Here is a 15,225-nt window from a genome sequence, read left to right as displayed (position 1 = left end):
AACTTGTAATGAGGATACCCGAGTCTAAAGCAGGAAAGATTTTAATGGTAAAAGAAAAAACAATTCCTAATATTCCTAAAGAAGTAGAAGAAGCAGTGATTCCCATTGTGTGGGAAACAGATATACCAGGTAAATCTAAATCAGCACAACCAGTACATGTAGAATTAAAGGAAGGAGCAAGTGCTGTACGAATTAGACAATATCCCATCAAAGCAGAAGCACGACAGGGAATAGCAAAGACTATTGATAAATTCCTAAAGTACCAAATTTTAGAAGAGTGTGAATCGGAATACAATACCCCAATATTCCCGGTAAAGAAGCCTAATGGTGAGTATAGACTTGTACAGGACCTAAGGGGTATAAATGAGATAACTAAAGACATTCACCCAGTAGTTGCTAATCCATATACATTGCTAGCATCTGTGAAAGAGATATATAAATGGTTTACTGTAATTGATTTAAAAGATGCCTTCTTCTGCATACCCCTTGACCAAAATAGTAGGAAACTATTTGCCTTTGAGTGGGAACATCCAGAAAATGGAAGGAAGACCCAGCTCACTTGGTGCAGATTGCCGATGGGTTTTAAGAACTCGCCCACCCTATTTGGAAGTCAATTGGCAAAGGAACTGGAGGTTTGGACTAAAGAAGGACAGGTACCGAGAGATCAATATTTATTACTCCAGTATGTCGATGATATTCTGATCGCAACCGAGGAAAAGGCAACCTGCATAAAGGTAACCATTGAGATTTTAAATTCATTGGGAATGGGAGGATACAAGGTGTCCAGGGAAAAGGCACAAATTGCCCGACAGACTGTGATCTACCTAGGGTGCGAAATCTCACAAGGGCAGAGAAAACTAGGTACTAATCGTATCCAAGCTATCTGTACCATTCCAGAGCCTCAGAATCTACACGAGCTGCGGATCTTCCTTGGGATGGCCGGGTGGTGTCGCCTATGGATCATGGACTATGGACTGATTGCGAAACCTCTGTACGAGGCCCAGAAGATGCAATCATTCACCTGGGGAAGACCACAGAGAGAGGCCTTCCAGAAACTGAAGGAAGCACTGACGACTGCTCCTGCTCTAGGGTTACCTGATCTGTCCAAAGACTTTCAGCTGTATGTACATGAAAGGCAGCGACTGGCACTGGGAGTCCTGACTCAATGACTGGGAAGCTGGAAAAGGCCGGTGGGTTACTTTTCCAAACAACTCGACAACGTAAGTGCTGGGTGGCCTTCATGTCTACGGGCAGTGGCAGCTACCGTTCTGCTGATACAAGAGGCCAGGAAGCTCACGATGGGAAGACACATAGATGTCTTCGTACCACATATGGTGACTACGGTCCTGGAGCAGAAAGGGGGCCATTGGCTCTCTCCAAGCAGAATGATGAAATTCCAGGTAACCCTGACTGAGCAGGATGACGTGACTCTGAAAACTACTAACCTTTTGAATCCAGCCTCGTTTCTAGGTACCACAGCTGAGGAAGGCCCATTAGAACATGACTGTGTGGAGGTAATCGAGTACACCTATGCAGCAAGAGCAGACTTGAAAGACATCCCTCTAGAACAACCAGAATGGGAACTATTCACAGATGGAAGCAGCTTTATGGAAAATGGAATCAGATACGCTGGATATGCGGTAACCACAGTTGATAGGGTAGTGGAGGCAAAAGCATTACTGATAACATAGGGTTAAATTGATTTCTAAAATAGCAAGGGCCCAAAAACAGGGATCGGCTCCACTTGTGACCAGGATGTTATTCCGTGCTATTGTTCTAATTAAATGAAGTATAAAACATAACTTTGCACAGGTGGTAGGGGGAGAGAAAGGGGGAACCTTGGTAGAATGCATAGGCCCTAAAAGAATAAAGTTAGGTCAGGAGGATCTGTACCGATATAATCATTAGCAAGACGCATGCCAGAATTGTCAATTGTAATATCAGTTTGGTAACTAAATATGATTATTTTCTCTAACCAGAATCTTGAGCAAGAATCACACAGATCATTGTTCCTCGGGATGGAATCAATGGAACAATGGGGTTTAATGATTAACACAAATCCTTATGTAACAAGAAAGGTATAAAACTGTAACCATAAAGCATGTTGGACAAGCCGAGATCTGGGTCTGGACCCCCGGCTTCCAGAGCTCTGAAATAAAGCACCGCATACAATTTCGCGATTGTGTGTTCTTTCCTCGGCTAACATTACCACCAAGTACTTCTGCTCAGAGGGCAGAACTGGTTGTACTAACCAGAGCCCTAGAATTGAGCAAAGGAAAGACAGTCAACATATGGACTGACTCAAAATATGCCTTTGGAGTGGTACATGTACATGGTGCCTTATGGAAGGAGAGGGGAATGCTATCCTCTCAAGGCACACGGATCAAACATCAGGATGCAGTCCTGCAATTAATAAGTGCAGTACAGAAACCCGAACAGGTAGCAATTATGCACTGCAAAGCACATCAGCCAGGTAACTCCAGAATCTGTGAAGGAAATCGAAAAGCAGATCAGACAGCCCGCCAGGTGGCACGAGAAGTACAGACAACAATGGCACTAATACCATCAAAATTTAATGTATCCCAATTCAATTTGCCTCCCCAGCCAAAGTACACAGTAGAAGACAACAGGCTAGCACGTCTGCTAGAAGCACAGAAGAACTCAGAAGGATGGTATGTAACTGCACAAGGGCAAATAGTGGTCCCTCCCTTGGTAATGAGAGAAATTATGCAAATAAAACATAATGAGTGTCACTGGGGTGCAGAGGCATTGGTAGCAATGATAAAACAACACCTAATCTCATCACAGATGCAAACAATGGCAAAATCAATAATGTCAAAGTGTGAGATATGTTTAAAGAATAATCCAGTGGCTAGACGACAGGCACAATTAGGGAGGATTCGGATAGGAACGGAGCCAGGAGATTATTGGCAGGTGGATTTTGCAGAACTACCCAGAACTCGGGGATATAAGTATCTATTAGTAGGGGTTGACACTTTTTCTGGATGGCCAGAAGCTCTTCCCTGTCGCACCAACCAAGCAAAGGAAACAGTTAAGTGGTTGCTGCAGGAGATTATTCCCAGGTTCGGGGTGCCTTTAGGGATATCATCAGACAGAGGTCCACACTTAATAGCTACAGTGGTTCAGGAGGTGAGTAGATTGTTGGGAATATCTTGGGACCTCCATACAGCATGGCGACCCCAATCGAGTGGACAGGTAGAAAGGATGAACCGAACACTGAAGGGGCAAATTAGTAAAATATGTCAGGAAGCCAAATTACAGTGGCCCCAAGCCCTACCAATAGCATTACTGAGAATTCGGATAAAACCCAGGAGTGGAATGTCAGTCAGTTCTTATGAGATATTGTATGGGAAACCATATAAGTCTCCTAACCCTAATCCAAATGTACATATCACAGGGAAACAGGATGTGTATAATTATGTTTTGTCTCTCGGGAAAGCTTTAGCTCGACTTCGAAGTGTCCTGGTGTGGAATAGGCCACTGACTCTCGAGAATCCAGTCCACGATATCGAGCCAGGAGATGAGGTGTACATCAGAGCCTGGAAGGAAGAACCATTGAAAGAGAAGTGGACTGGCCCTCATCAGGTGCTGCTAACCACCTTTACAGCAGTCAAAGTGGCTGGAGTCGAACCCTGGATACACTACACTCGAGTGAAGAAGGCTGATCGAAGAGTTAAATAGTGGACTGTGCAAACTGTGGAACCAACGAAGCTGAGGATAAAACATCTGTAATTGTTTTTAATGGTATCAGTAACTATGCTCATGCTCATGCTTATATCGTGGTTAATGTTAATTCTATGGATTCTAATGTCACCAGTAGGGAATGCTGTTGCTTTGGGATATGGAATGCAACAAGGTCGATCCACTGCTCTTCATTCTAGGATGAAGAGAGAAGTACAAACAGAGACACAGGTAATAGAAGCTCCTAATACAATTCGGGCTGAAAATGTGATGATTGGATTGGTTAAAGACTTTGCCAAAATGCAAAATACTAGTAGAATAACAGCCTGTCTGCCAATACCAATGGCAGCAGGGGACCCTATAAGTTGGGGAATTATAACATCAAATTTACCTGATATAAAAGGGAACAAAACAGCTAAATGTAAACAAGTGCCAGAGTCAAGGATTGTGCTTAAAGAGTACTGGAAGATAACAGAAAGAGCTTATATGAAAACCCTGAGGAAAAAGGACTGTAAGTTAAGTCATGGACAGGTGGGAAAACTGGTAGAATGGTGGGTTAAGGATGAAGACCTTGCAAAGTGGGAATGCTGGTTACCACACTACCAAAAGGTTAAGGACAATGCTACAGAAACCACTGTGGTATGGAGGTGTGAGGAGAAAGAATGGAAAGGTCTAGAGCCCTGGGACAGTGCATGGTCTGTGAGTATACTCCAGAAATTCCAATATATGGCAGGCACTCCCTGGTGCATTAAATGGAAAGGTCCCGAGAATGATACAGACCCAGCAGTAACGAATACTGAAACTAGCAGTAGAAGGGAAACAAATAAAATAGATTGGTGGGCATGTGATAAGATTTATGACTGCACTTCTGATGACCTGGAAATAAAACAATGGTCACCATTGGCAATAGCTTTATGAATTGGTTGTGGTTGCAGAGGGATCAGACATAAACAAGGTAAGATAGACTCTAAGATTGTGGTGGGATGTAGCAGGAGTACGATCCGGAGTCCGGGACAATTTGTATGGGCAACAAGTGATGGTAGATGGATGACACACCTGCCAGTGGATGGGGAAGTAAAAGAAATTACCATGGGTCTCCCTACTTTATGTCCCATTTGGAAAAGGTCCCCATTTAATGGGAGCCATGAGCTCTTGCAAATCAGGACAAAGCGAGATGTCCCAGATAGTGAAGATCAAGATGATACCTGGCAAGAACCCTCTAGTGGAGTAAAGCTTGGATGGGCCCTGGAATCTTTGTTTGGCCCTGTTGCAAACTATCAAAATAGGGAAATGTTATATAGGCTCACAGGTCAGGTAGATAGACTAGCCAGGGTTACGAGAGAAGGATTCAGAGAACTCAATATGCAATTACAAGCCACTACCAAAATGACCCTACAAAATCGATTGGCTCTAGACATGCTACTTTTAAAAGAGCATGGAGTGTGTGGATATTTAAAAGGACAAATTGACCACTGCTGCGTCCACATCCCAAATGTAACTGCAGATGTAGAATATGATATTAGTCAAATAAAACATATAGAACATGAGGTACAAGAGCAGCAAAAGGATTTAGCTACTACTTGGTTACACAAAATCTTTAACAAGTTGGGATGGAATGTGAGTTCATGGGTAAAATCTATCCTTGAGAACTTGATAATTTTACTAATCATATTTTTAGTGATTTGGTTAGCTTTTAGAATCCTGAAGAGAGAAATACAGAAAAGGACATCCTGGAACAGAACAATAATGAAGACACTGACACGAGACAAGACCCCACATCCAGCGCCTGCAATCCATGACAACTTCCACCATGGGGCCCACGTCAACCATGGATTTGAAGACGAACATCCAGTATAGATACAAAAGATGAATGGACTGTAATTCTGTGAAAGCATTTGCATAGTAGAATGAAAATACTTTCAAAGGGGGGAATGATAACATAGGGTTAAATTGATTTCTAAAATAGCAAGGGCCCAAAAGCAGGGATCGGCTCCACTTGTGACCAGGATGTTATTCCGTGCTATTGTTCTAATTAAATGAAGTATAAAGCATAACTTTGCACAGGTGGTAGGGGGAGAGAAAGGGGGAACCTTGGTAGAATGCATAGGCCCTAAAGAATAAAGTTAGGTCAGGAGGATCTGTACCGATATAATCATTAGCAAGACGCATGCCAGAATTGTCAATTGTAATATCAGTTTGGTAACTAAATATGATTATTTTCTCTAACCAGAATCTTGAGCAAGAATCACACAGACTATTGTTCCTTGGGATGGAATCAATGGAACAATGGGGTTTAATGATTAACACGAATCCTTATGTAACAAGAAAGGTATAAAAATGTAACCATGAAGCATGTTGGACAAGCCGAGATCTGGGTCTGGACCCCCGGCTTCCAGAGCTCTGAAATAAAGCACCGCATACAATTTCGCGATTGTGTGTCCTTTCCTCGGCTAACATTGGTTGGGAAATAGTGACTGATGCCTGTGTTTTGTAACTGACTGACCATAGTGAAATGGCGAATGCTGATTGAAGGAAAAACGTTGGCTAAAATGTCTGGATGATAAGATAACATTGGAAGAACACTCCAGGCAAATAACACAGAAAGAGCCAGGAGGAATCCACCACCGACCCTTTGGCCATCAATAACTGCCAAACCACAGACCAGGTGGCCTCAAAAGGAAATAAACCACAAAAGTCTCAAAATCACATCTGAATTATTGCACATCCTTTAGGAAGATGAGGTCAGGGGTCGAACTAAGCTAAAGAATTCCCAGAAAATGTGCACACAAAGGAATGTTTAAATGTGTATAGTCTTCATGAATATGCATTTGATCAATAGCCTTGGGTTGCAATGCAAAATGGAAGCAAAAGTTTGTATTCCATTCCCATCTGTTAAATCCAGGTGGGGCAGTGCTCTTTATCTCTTCCATGGCCCATCCCTCATAACTCCAGGGATTATCTTCTGTTAATAGCCCAGCTGTTAAAACCAGGTGGGGCAGTGTTCTTTGTCTCTTCCACAACCCATCCTCCCTCCGGGGGCTTATCTTCTGTTAATGGGCCATTGATGCTCACTGCATCAGTGATAAAATATATCATGCTATTGTGAGATGCTCCACCTACAGGGAGGAGCCAAGCATTCCTATCTGGATATAATCTGACATTCACCACACCGAAGCAGCCTGTTTCCACTGGATTCCCAGAGGAGCACCAGACTCATCTCCATCACCACTGGACCATCAGAGGAAAACTACACCCTTCTACAAGGTCATTGCTTCAAGAAAACCACATCTGTCACTCCAGGAGGACTGCAGCCACAAACACCCTGACTAACTGGGTGTCAGGTTGTATTCTGACTCTGTCAGTGTTTCTTTCTTTACTACTGCGTTGTTAGTATTATTTTTAGTTCTTCAATTTACTCTGCAAGGAAGTGGAAGATGCCCCGGGACAGCCAGGCAGGCGAGGAGGAAGTCAGTGCCCCTTTCCCCCTCTCTCCTGCTCCATCTCCCAGCCCAGCACGGCCTCCGGCTGCAGGACAACCCTGCTGCCAACACTGTCCTGCTGGGGATGGACTGAGGGGATCTTCTTCCCCTTCCCTCTGGCATGGAGGCAAATCCCATCCTCTCCTTGTCCTTCCTCCTCCAGACAAGAAGCTGAGGATGGAGACCAGGGAGGACAAATCCACACAGCAGAACCTCTTGAAAGAGGCTGTTTTGAGCGGCTCCACAGCACAAGAATCCAACAGGGAGGAAAAGTCCCAGAGATCCTGCAGGAGGAGGGGCTCCAAACCCATCCCACGGGGCTCTGAGGAAAAAGGCCCCACCCTGAGCCGGGAAGGTGGACAGAGCTTCAGCCAGGGCTCTGAGCTGGTCCATGAGCAGCTTCATGATGGGGAGAAGCCCCACAAGTGCTTGGAGTGTGGGAAGAGCTTCAGCTGGCGGTCCCAACTGATCAGCCACCAGAGGATCCACACTGGGGAGAGGCCCTACAAGTGTCCTGGGTGTGGGGAGAGGTTTCAGACCAGCTCCACTCTCCTGAGGCACCAGCAAATTCACACTGATGAGAGGCCCTTCTGCTGCCCTGACTGCAGGAAGGGCTTCAAGCACAACTCCCACCTCATGACCCACCGGCCCATCCACACTGGGGAGAAGCCCCACAAGTGTGGGGAATGTGGGATGAGCTTCAGCAGAAACTCCCACCTGATCAGCCACCAGAGGATCCACACCAGGGAATGGCTCTACCAGTGTGAGCAGTGTGGGAAGAGCTTCAGCCAGCACTCCACCTTGATCCGCCACCAGAACACCCACGCTGAGGAAAGGCCATACAAGTGTGGGGAATGTGGGAAGGGCTTCAACCAGAGGGGCCACCTGATCATCCACCAAATGAGCCACACTGGGGAGAGGCCCTATGAGTGTTCTGAGTGTGGGAAGAGGTTTCACACCAGCTCCAATCTCCTCAAGCACCAGCAGATTCACAGAGAGGAGAGGCCCTTCCGCTGCCCCGACTGCAGGAAGGGCTTCAAGCGCAACTCCGACCTCATCAGGCACCAGCGCATCCACACTGGGGAGAGGCCCTACGAGTGTCCCCAGTGTGGGAAAAGCTTCACCCAGAGCTGTAACTTGACCAAGCACCAACGAACGCACCTGTAAGGGAAACCCTGAGAGTGTCCTGACTGTGGGAAGAGCATAATTTGAGTCTCCAACCTCATCCCCTATCAGAGGACTCACATTGGGAAGAACCCTGGTGACCCACATTCCCTGTGATCCATGCTGGGAGGAAACCTGTCCCTTTCCCTGCCCCTGGCAATGATGTGAGGTGGAATTGAATAACGTCATGGTCTGGCCATGGCCCTGTCATTGTCTTTGATCCCATATCATGTCTTTGCTGGGGTCAGGAAAGGGACTCTCTCTCTCCCCCAAGGAGAAGGTTGTCCATCCCATGCAGGATAAAGTACGTTGCTGGGTGAGCCAGTTGGTAATTAGGTGTAATTTCCCTGTATATAGTTTGTGTTATCCCCTTCTCTTATCACTGTTGTTTCTGTTCCTGTTTGTTCCTTTTCTTGTTGCGGTGCCCAGTAAATTGTTCTTATCCAAGCCTGGGGTCTTTGCCTTTTGTACTTTCAGTGGGAGGCTGGAGGGCAGCGAGGGGCGGCACGGTTTTAGCGGGAGCAGGAAATTGGGGAATCCCATTCCCAAAGCCCGGCCCAGGGAAACCGAGCATCACAGCTGGTGCCAGCCCTGGCTGCCCTGGCAACAGCCTTGGGAGCGGGTCCCTGGCTGGGGGCTGTGGGAACTTCTTCCCTCTGGGGCCCAGGGACAGGACTGCAGGGAACGGCTGGAGCTGACTCGGGGCAGCTTTGGGTTGGATCTCAGGAAAAGGCTTTTCCCCCAGAGGCTGCTGGGGCACTGAACAGGCTGCACTGTTGCCCCTCAGTGTGAAATCCTCTTCATTGATCAACAGAACCATTATCAGGGAGCTCAGTAAAAGACAGCACAATAATCTAGTACAGGAGCCTCGCAGAGCTCCTTGAAAAATCCCTTAAATTCACAATAGATATTTCATGCAGACTGGCTCCAGGAGCCCCAAACTCTGTATTAAACACAAAAAATCTGCAAAAAACCACCCAGATATGGTAGCAAACCTAAGGAGATTCTTGGAATTTCTGTGGGAAAACCTGTGAAAAATAGCTGGGAATGACTAGTAAAAAAAAAAAATCAGTGGAAAATCTGGCTGTAAAATGGCCAAAATCTGCCCTAAAATTGCATGGGAAGTGGCCCCAAGAGCCCCAAAATCTGCACCTAAACATCCAAAATCTGCACTTTAACACCCAAAAATGTCCCCAAGCTCTGGAAGATTCCTGGGATTTCTGGGGAAAAGCTAGAAAAAGGGTTGGGATACACAGAGAAAGAAATCCGAGGAAAATTGGAGCTACAATGGCCAAAATCGGCTCAAATCCATGTCACAGAGCCACAGAGCAGCTGTGATGTCACAAAGCGGCTCTGTGACAGCAGAGAGTGGGTTGTGTGAGGCCATAGATTGGGCTATGACATCACAGAGTTTGTTGTGTGAGGTCATTGAGCAGCAACAGCATCACACAGGGGAGTGTGTGACATTGCAGAGAAAGATGTGACATTTTGCTGTGGCTTTATGACATCATAGAGTGGGCTGTGAGATCATAGAGTGTGCTGTGACATTCCAGGGTGGCTGTATGACATCACTGAGTGAGCTGTGTGACATCACTGAATGGGTTGTGACATCACAGAGCTAGCTGTGACTTCATAGAAGGTGAGTCTGTGACATCAGAAAGTGGGTTGTGATAACATAAACTAGTAACTCTAGAAACTATAGAAACAGGAAATGTCCCAATGAAAAATTAACAATAGGAAAAAAAAGTCTGAGATTGTAAAGAGCTGCATTCTGAAAGTTCTGGAGCAGGAAAAAGGGAGTTTATTGCTTCTGCAAAGATCAAGCCGTCATTTTCCTCAGGCAATCTTTGAGCTCCTGGTTCCTCAGGCTGTAGATGAGGGGGTCAGGGCTGGAGGCACCACCGAGTACAGAACTGACAGGGCCAGATCCAGGGATGGGGAGGAGTTGGTGGGGGGCATCAGGAAGGCAAACAGGACAGTGCTCACAAACAGTGAGACCACGGCCAGGTGAGGGAGGCAGGTGGAGAAGGCTTTGTGCCATCCCTGCTCAGAGGGGATCCTCAGCACAGCCCTGAAGATCTGCACATAGGAGAAAACAATGAACACAAAACAACCAAATACCAAACAGACACTAACAGCAAGAAGTCCAAGTTCCCTGAGGTTGGAGAGTGAGCAGGAGAGCTTGAGGATCTGGGGGATTTCACAGAAGAACTGTCCTAGGCCATTGCCCTGGCACAGGGGCAGGGAAAATGTATTGGCTGTGTGCAGGAGAGCATTGAGAAAGGCACTGGCCCAGGCAGCTGCTGCCATGTGGGCACAAGCTCTGCTGCCCAGGAGGGTCCCGTAGTGCAGGGGTTTGCAGATGGACACGTAGCGGTCGTAGCACATGATGGTCAAGAGGGAAAACTCTGCTCCAATGAAGAACAGAAAGAAAAAGAGCTGAGCAGCACATCCTGCATAGGAGATGTCCCTGGTGTCCCAGAGGGACTTGTGTATGGCTTTGGGGACAGTGGTGCAGATGGAGCCCAGGTCACTGAGGGCCAGGTTGAGCAGGAAGAAGAACATGGGGCTGTGCAGGTGGTGGCCGCAGGCTGCGGCGCTGATGACGAGGCCATTGGCCAGGAGGGCAGACAGGGAGATGCCCAGGAAGAGGCAGAAGTGCAGGAGCTGCAGCTGCCTCGTGTCTGCCAATGCCAGCAGGAGGAAGTGGCTGATGGAGCAGCTCTTGGACATTTGCTTGTGTGGCCATGGGGACTTGTTCATGGGTAAAGGACAGTGACAAGTCAGGACAGGCTGCATTAAGCCAAACATGTGCCAGGCATTCCCTGTAGACTGTCCTGCTGGTGTTGGTGTTTTTGGTGCTGACCCTGACTGCTGACAAAACAGCAACACATTCACTTCAGAGCTGGACTGGGTTGATGCACAAGATGGCGGATGGGGCTGAGGCAGCCACTCACAAGATGGCGGATGGGGCTGAGGCAGACACACACAAGATGGCGGTTGGGGGCTGAGGCAGACACACACAAGATGGCGGTTGGTGCTGAGGCAGACACACACAAGATGGCGGATGGGGCTGAGGCAGCCACACACAAGATGGCGGATGGGGCTGAGGCAGACACACACAAGATGGCGGATGGAGCTGAGGCAGACACACACACGATGGCGGATGGGACTGAGGCACACACACACAAGATGGCGGATGGGGCTGAGGCAGACACACACACGATGGCGGATGGGGCTGAGGCGGGGCCTCCCAGCACAGTCTGTGGCCCCTGCCAGCCCAGCTCCAGTCCCAGAGCCGCGCGGGGCAGGGAGAGTCCTTCCCTTCAGCCCTTTGTTGAACAGGACATTAACAGACACCCGGGAAATGGGCACGGTGTGGCACATTTGCTCTGTGCACACAAACATAGACCAGCCAGTTTGGAATGTCAGCTGGCAGTATTTTGATGTCAAGGCAATTCAAATAGGTGAAAATAGGAAAAGTCTCTCGAGACTGAATATTTAAAAAAAAAAAAACTTCTATATTTTTTTCCAAGAGGGCCAAAAGCATTTCCTGTGCAGATGGACTCTGTTTAGCATCAAGAAGCATCACAAGTGGTTTGGTCCAGGCAGGAGTCACAGTGACTGTGAGGGGATGAAAACGGAGATGGATCTGCTTGAGGCGGATGGTGCAGTGGCTGCTCACCCACAATGTGTATCCCTCAGGGGACCTATTTCTTTAGAACACCATGAAGACTACAGAGAACTGAAATACAAACCAAAACTGCAGCAGGAAGCCCAGTGCACTTTAGGTTGTTCTCCATGAGACTCTTCAAGCTGAGCACGGCCATTCTGTTCAGCAGACGCACAGGCAGGGGCTCCTTGGAGTGCTGCTCTGGCACCCGTTCTTTGGAGTAGGGGATTGCAGGGAAAAACAAGAGAAGCCCATCCACTACTGAAGAGGAGCAGTCACTGACAGGAACCAGTGGGTTAAGAAATGTGAGGGGAAAAAAGGCAGAAATTGTGAGGTGACAAGTGTGAGAAATGGGAGTGGAAAAAGGAGAGGAGTGTGAGGGAAGAAAAGAGTAGGAAACCTGTGTGGGAAAGGGTGAGAGAACTGAGGGAAAATGGTGAGAAATGTGAGTGAAAATAGGAGAGGAAGGTGAGAGAAGGAAAAGGCAGGAAATACAATGGGAAAATTCTAAGAAACATGAGTGGGAGAGGGTGAGAAACAAAGGGGAAAAATGGAGGGAAATGTGAGGGGAAGAGAGTGAGAAACTTTAGTGGCAAAGAGAGAAAAACAGGCAGCAAATGTGAGGGGAACATTGTGAGAATCCTGAGGGGAAAAGAGTGAGAAACCAGAGGGCAGAGAAAGGCAGAAAACATGAAGGGAAAAAAAGGGTGGGAAGTTTGATGGGAAAAGTGGCAGAAAATAGGAGTGAAAAAAGGGCACAAAATGTGAGAGAAAATTATAATGAACATGAGGGGGAAAGAATGATAAATGTGAGCAGAAAAGTGTGAGGAAGGTGAGAGGGAAGGTGTGAGAAACATGAGGGCAAAAGTGAGAAATATGTAGGGAAAACCTGAAGAAAAATGACTGATGGAAGGAGAGAAACATGAGGGAAGAAAAGGGCAGGATAAGTGAGGGGAAAATTGTTAGAAACGTGAGGGAAGAAAAAAGCAGGAAACAGTGGGAAGGTGGGGAAATGTGAGAGTTAAAGTGTGAGGAAAAGGAGCTGAAAAGGGTGGGGAAAATGAGTAAAACTTCGCAGGCAAACATGAGAGGAAAACTGTGAAACTCGAGAGGGGGAAGGGGTGGAAATGTGAGAGGGAAAAGAGCAGGAAATGTGAAGAGAGAAAAGGAGAGAAGGCAATATTGGCATAAGAGCTGAAATAACTCCTAAGATATTCCCCCATGCATTTGCCCATTGATTGCACAAGCCCAGGGCTCCTCTGTATGTCCGTCTCCACCTGTGCCTTGATTCCTGTTTGGAAGCAGTAGAAGTGGCAGGATGTGCCCAGCAGCAGGAGCTGCTCCAAGCTGGGAAGGGGCCAGGTGGTGCTGATTTCCAGAGGCTTCTGTGTGCCAAGTGAGGCCAAGGCAGGAGTGGGTTGAAAGGTGCTGGTGCTGCTGCTCCTCTGTGCCAGAGAGCCCCGGCTGGGCAGGGCACGGCGCCCACTGCACTGCGGGCTCTTTCTCCTGCCACAGCTGGGCACAGCTGGCAACAAATCCCCATGACTTGTGGGGAAACCAAGGGCTTTGTGGAGGCTGCATTGCTCTGCACACACCCGGGCCACCTGCAGCACAGAGCTTTGGCCCCCAAAAAGGTAACTCCGAGGGAAACAGCTGGAAAAGGTTTCATTTTCACCTTGCAATAGAAGCGACTCAAATGAAAGTCACCAAGCAGGGCCCAATCCCCGGTGCCAGCTCAGTGGGAGAAAGGAGGCATGACTTTATTTCAGTGCTGGGTGCATGGGGAATCACTTTTCTAACAGGTGCTCACTCAGAAATCTCACCGACTAATTTGTAACCATGGAAAGAAAACCTACTCATTACTTTGCTGAAACTCACAGGTAAACATTCCCTCAGTTTAGTTGACATATTTAAATCACTTCTCAGAAGTTCCTGACAGGAGAGTAGGGGTCTCTTGAGGGTCTCTGGTGGTCATTTGGGGAACATCCCATTCCTCCAATTCTCCTCTAAAGCTCAAGAGCCTCCTACAACCACTTTCTTCCCCTACCAGTAGCTTTCCAGCTTCCTTCTTAGGAGGACTACTCTATTCTCAAGCCTAAGGTAGCCACTTGCACACATCAGTCACTGTGCTGGGGGAATAGAGGGCTCAACACTGTTAATGCAATGGGAATTCATGATTTTTTACAGTTCAGCGTTTTCTCAACACCTTCCTTCTCTGGGAATTGCTCACAAGCATTTCCTCAATTTACTGTGAAAGTATTTTTTGCTTTCTGAAACCACCTTGTGTCTTTCCTTCAGCAATTCAGAAAGAAAACACCAATTGCCTCCTGAAACCCTTCTGCTCCCTTCCAAATCAGTTCACTGCTCAAGCACAAGGCACAGGCACATCCCCGAGTCCCTCAGTGAGATAGGAGGTAATATTTTGCTGCACCTGAAAGGGTATTAAAAAAAAAAGAAACAAAGTAGTTGGTCCTGGGTGTTGTTACTTAGGGTTTGTGTTTGTTCTGGTTAATTTGTTGGGTGTTGCTGTGAGCTGGGAGAGGGGCCAGGTTGAAGACCAGACCAAAAGGGAAGTAGGAAAAGAGGAGAGAGGACAGAAAGAAGGCAGTGGGGAGAGAATAAAAATTCCCTAGTACCCAACCAAAGGGAAAGGGACACAGTTCACCCTGGGCGGGGCAAGGCAATAAAAAGCAGCATTCTGTGTGAGTGCGCGTTGTGTGTATATTTGGCTCTTGGGAGAGCGAGATACACACCCAGCTCAGGTGAATCCTTACTAAGAAACAGTTCTCTTTTGCTTTCATGACTTTGTCCCCATTTAATTTCATCCAAGAGTTGGCTCCTTTCTAACACCTCTCTCCCAGCAGCTCAGGGCTGTGTTGCACAGCGCTTGCTGTGTGCCAGAGAGCACAAAGCAGGCTGGGCTGGTGCCCCTGAATATTTCTGCAGAGCACTCTGCATTTCACCCCTTTGCTGTGGCTGAGTGCAGAGCTCCAGGAGTGCAGGCGCTTCCTGGCAGAGCTGTGTGAGGCCCTTTTGTGCTGCAGATGTGACCTGCCAAGCTGTCCCTGCCTCCCGCTGGCCTCGGTTCCCCCGGGAGGCAGAAGCGCCGTGCCTGAAGGACGCTGCCCTGTGCTGGAGCCTGCGGAGCAGCCCGGCTCCCTCCCTGTGCCCAGAGTGCTGCACACACTGCTCACCTTTGCCAGGAGT

At 47.6% G+C, this 15,225-nt stretch overlaps 1 protein-coding gene across 1 annotated transcript in view; it reads right to left on the bottom strand.

Moving 5' to 3' along the window:
* LOC310921265 (olfactory receptor 14A16-like) overlaps positions 1-11,078 on the bottom strand; it is a gene marked incomplete at its 5' end in the record, with an annotated part of 244,604 nt that extends 233,526 nt beyond the window's left edge. Inside the window, one exon of the mRNA XM_083881382.1 lies at positions 10,347-11,078. Within this exon, the coding sequence (XP_083737508.1) occupies positions 10,347-11,078 (732 nt within the window). The remainder of the gene's footprint in view (positions 1-10,346) is intronic.
* Between the last annotated feature and the right edge of the window lie 4,147 nt (positions 11,079-15,225).

This window comes from Zosterops lateralis, assembly GCF_965231275.1.
Source record: "Zosterops lateralis genome assembly, chromosome: 33".
Lineage (NCBI taxonomy): Eukaryota > Metazoa > Chordata > Aves > Passeriformes > Zosteropidae > Zosterops > Zosterops lateralis.
This window is presented reverse-complemented; position numbering and strand designations above follow the sequence as displayed.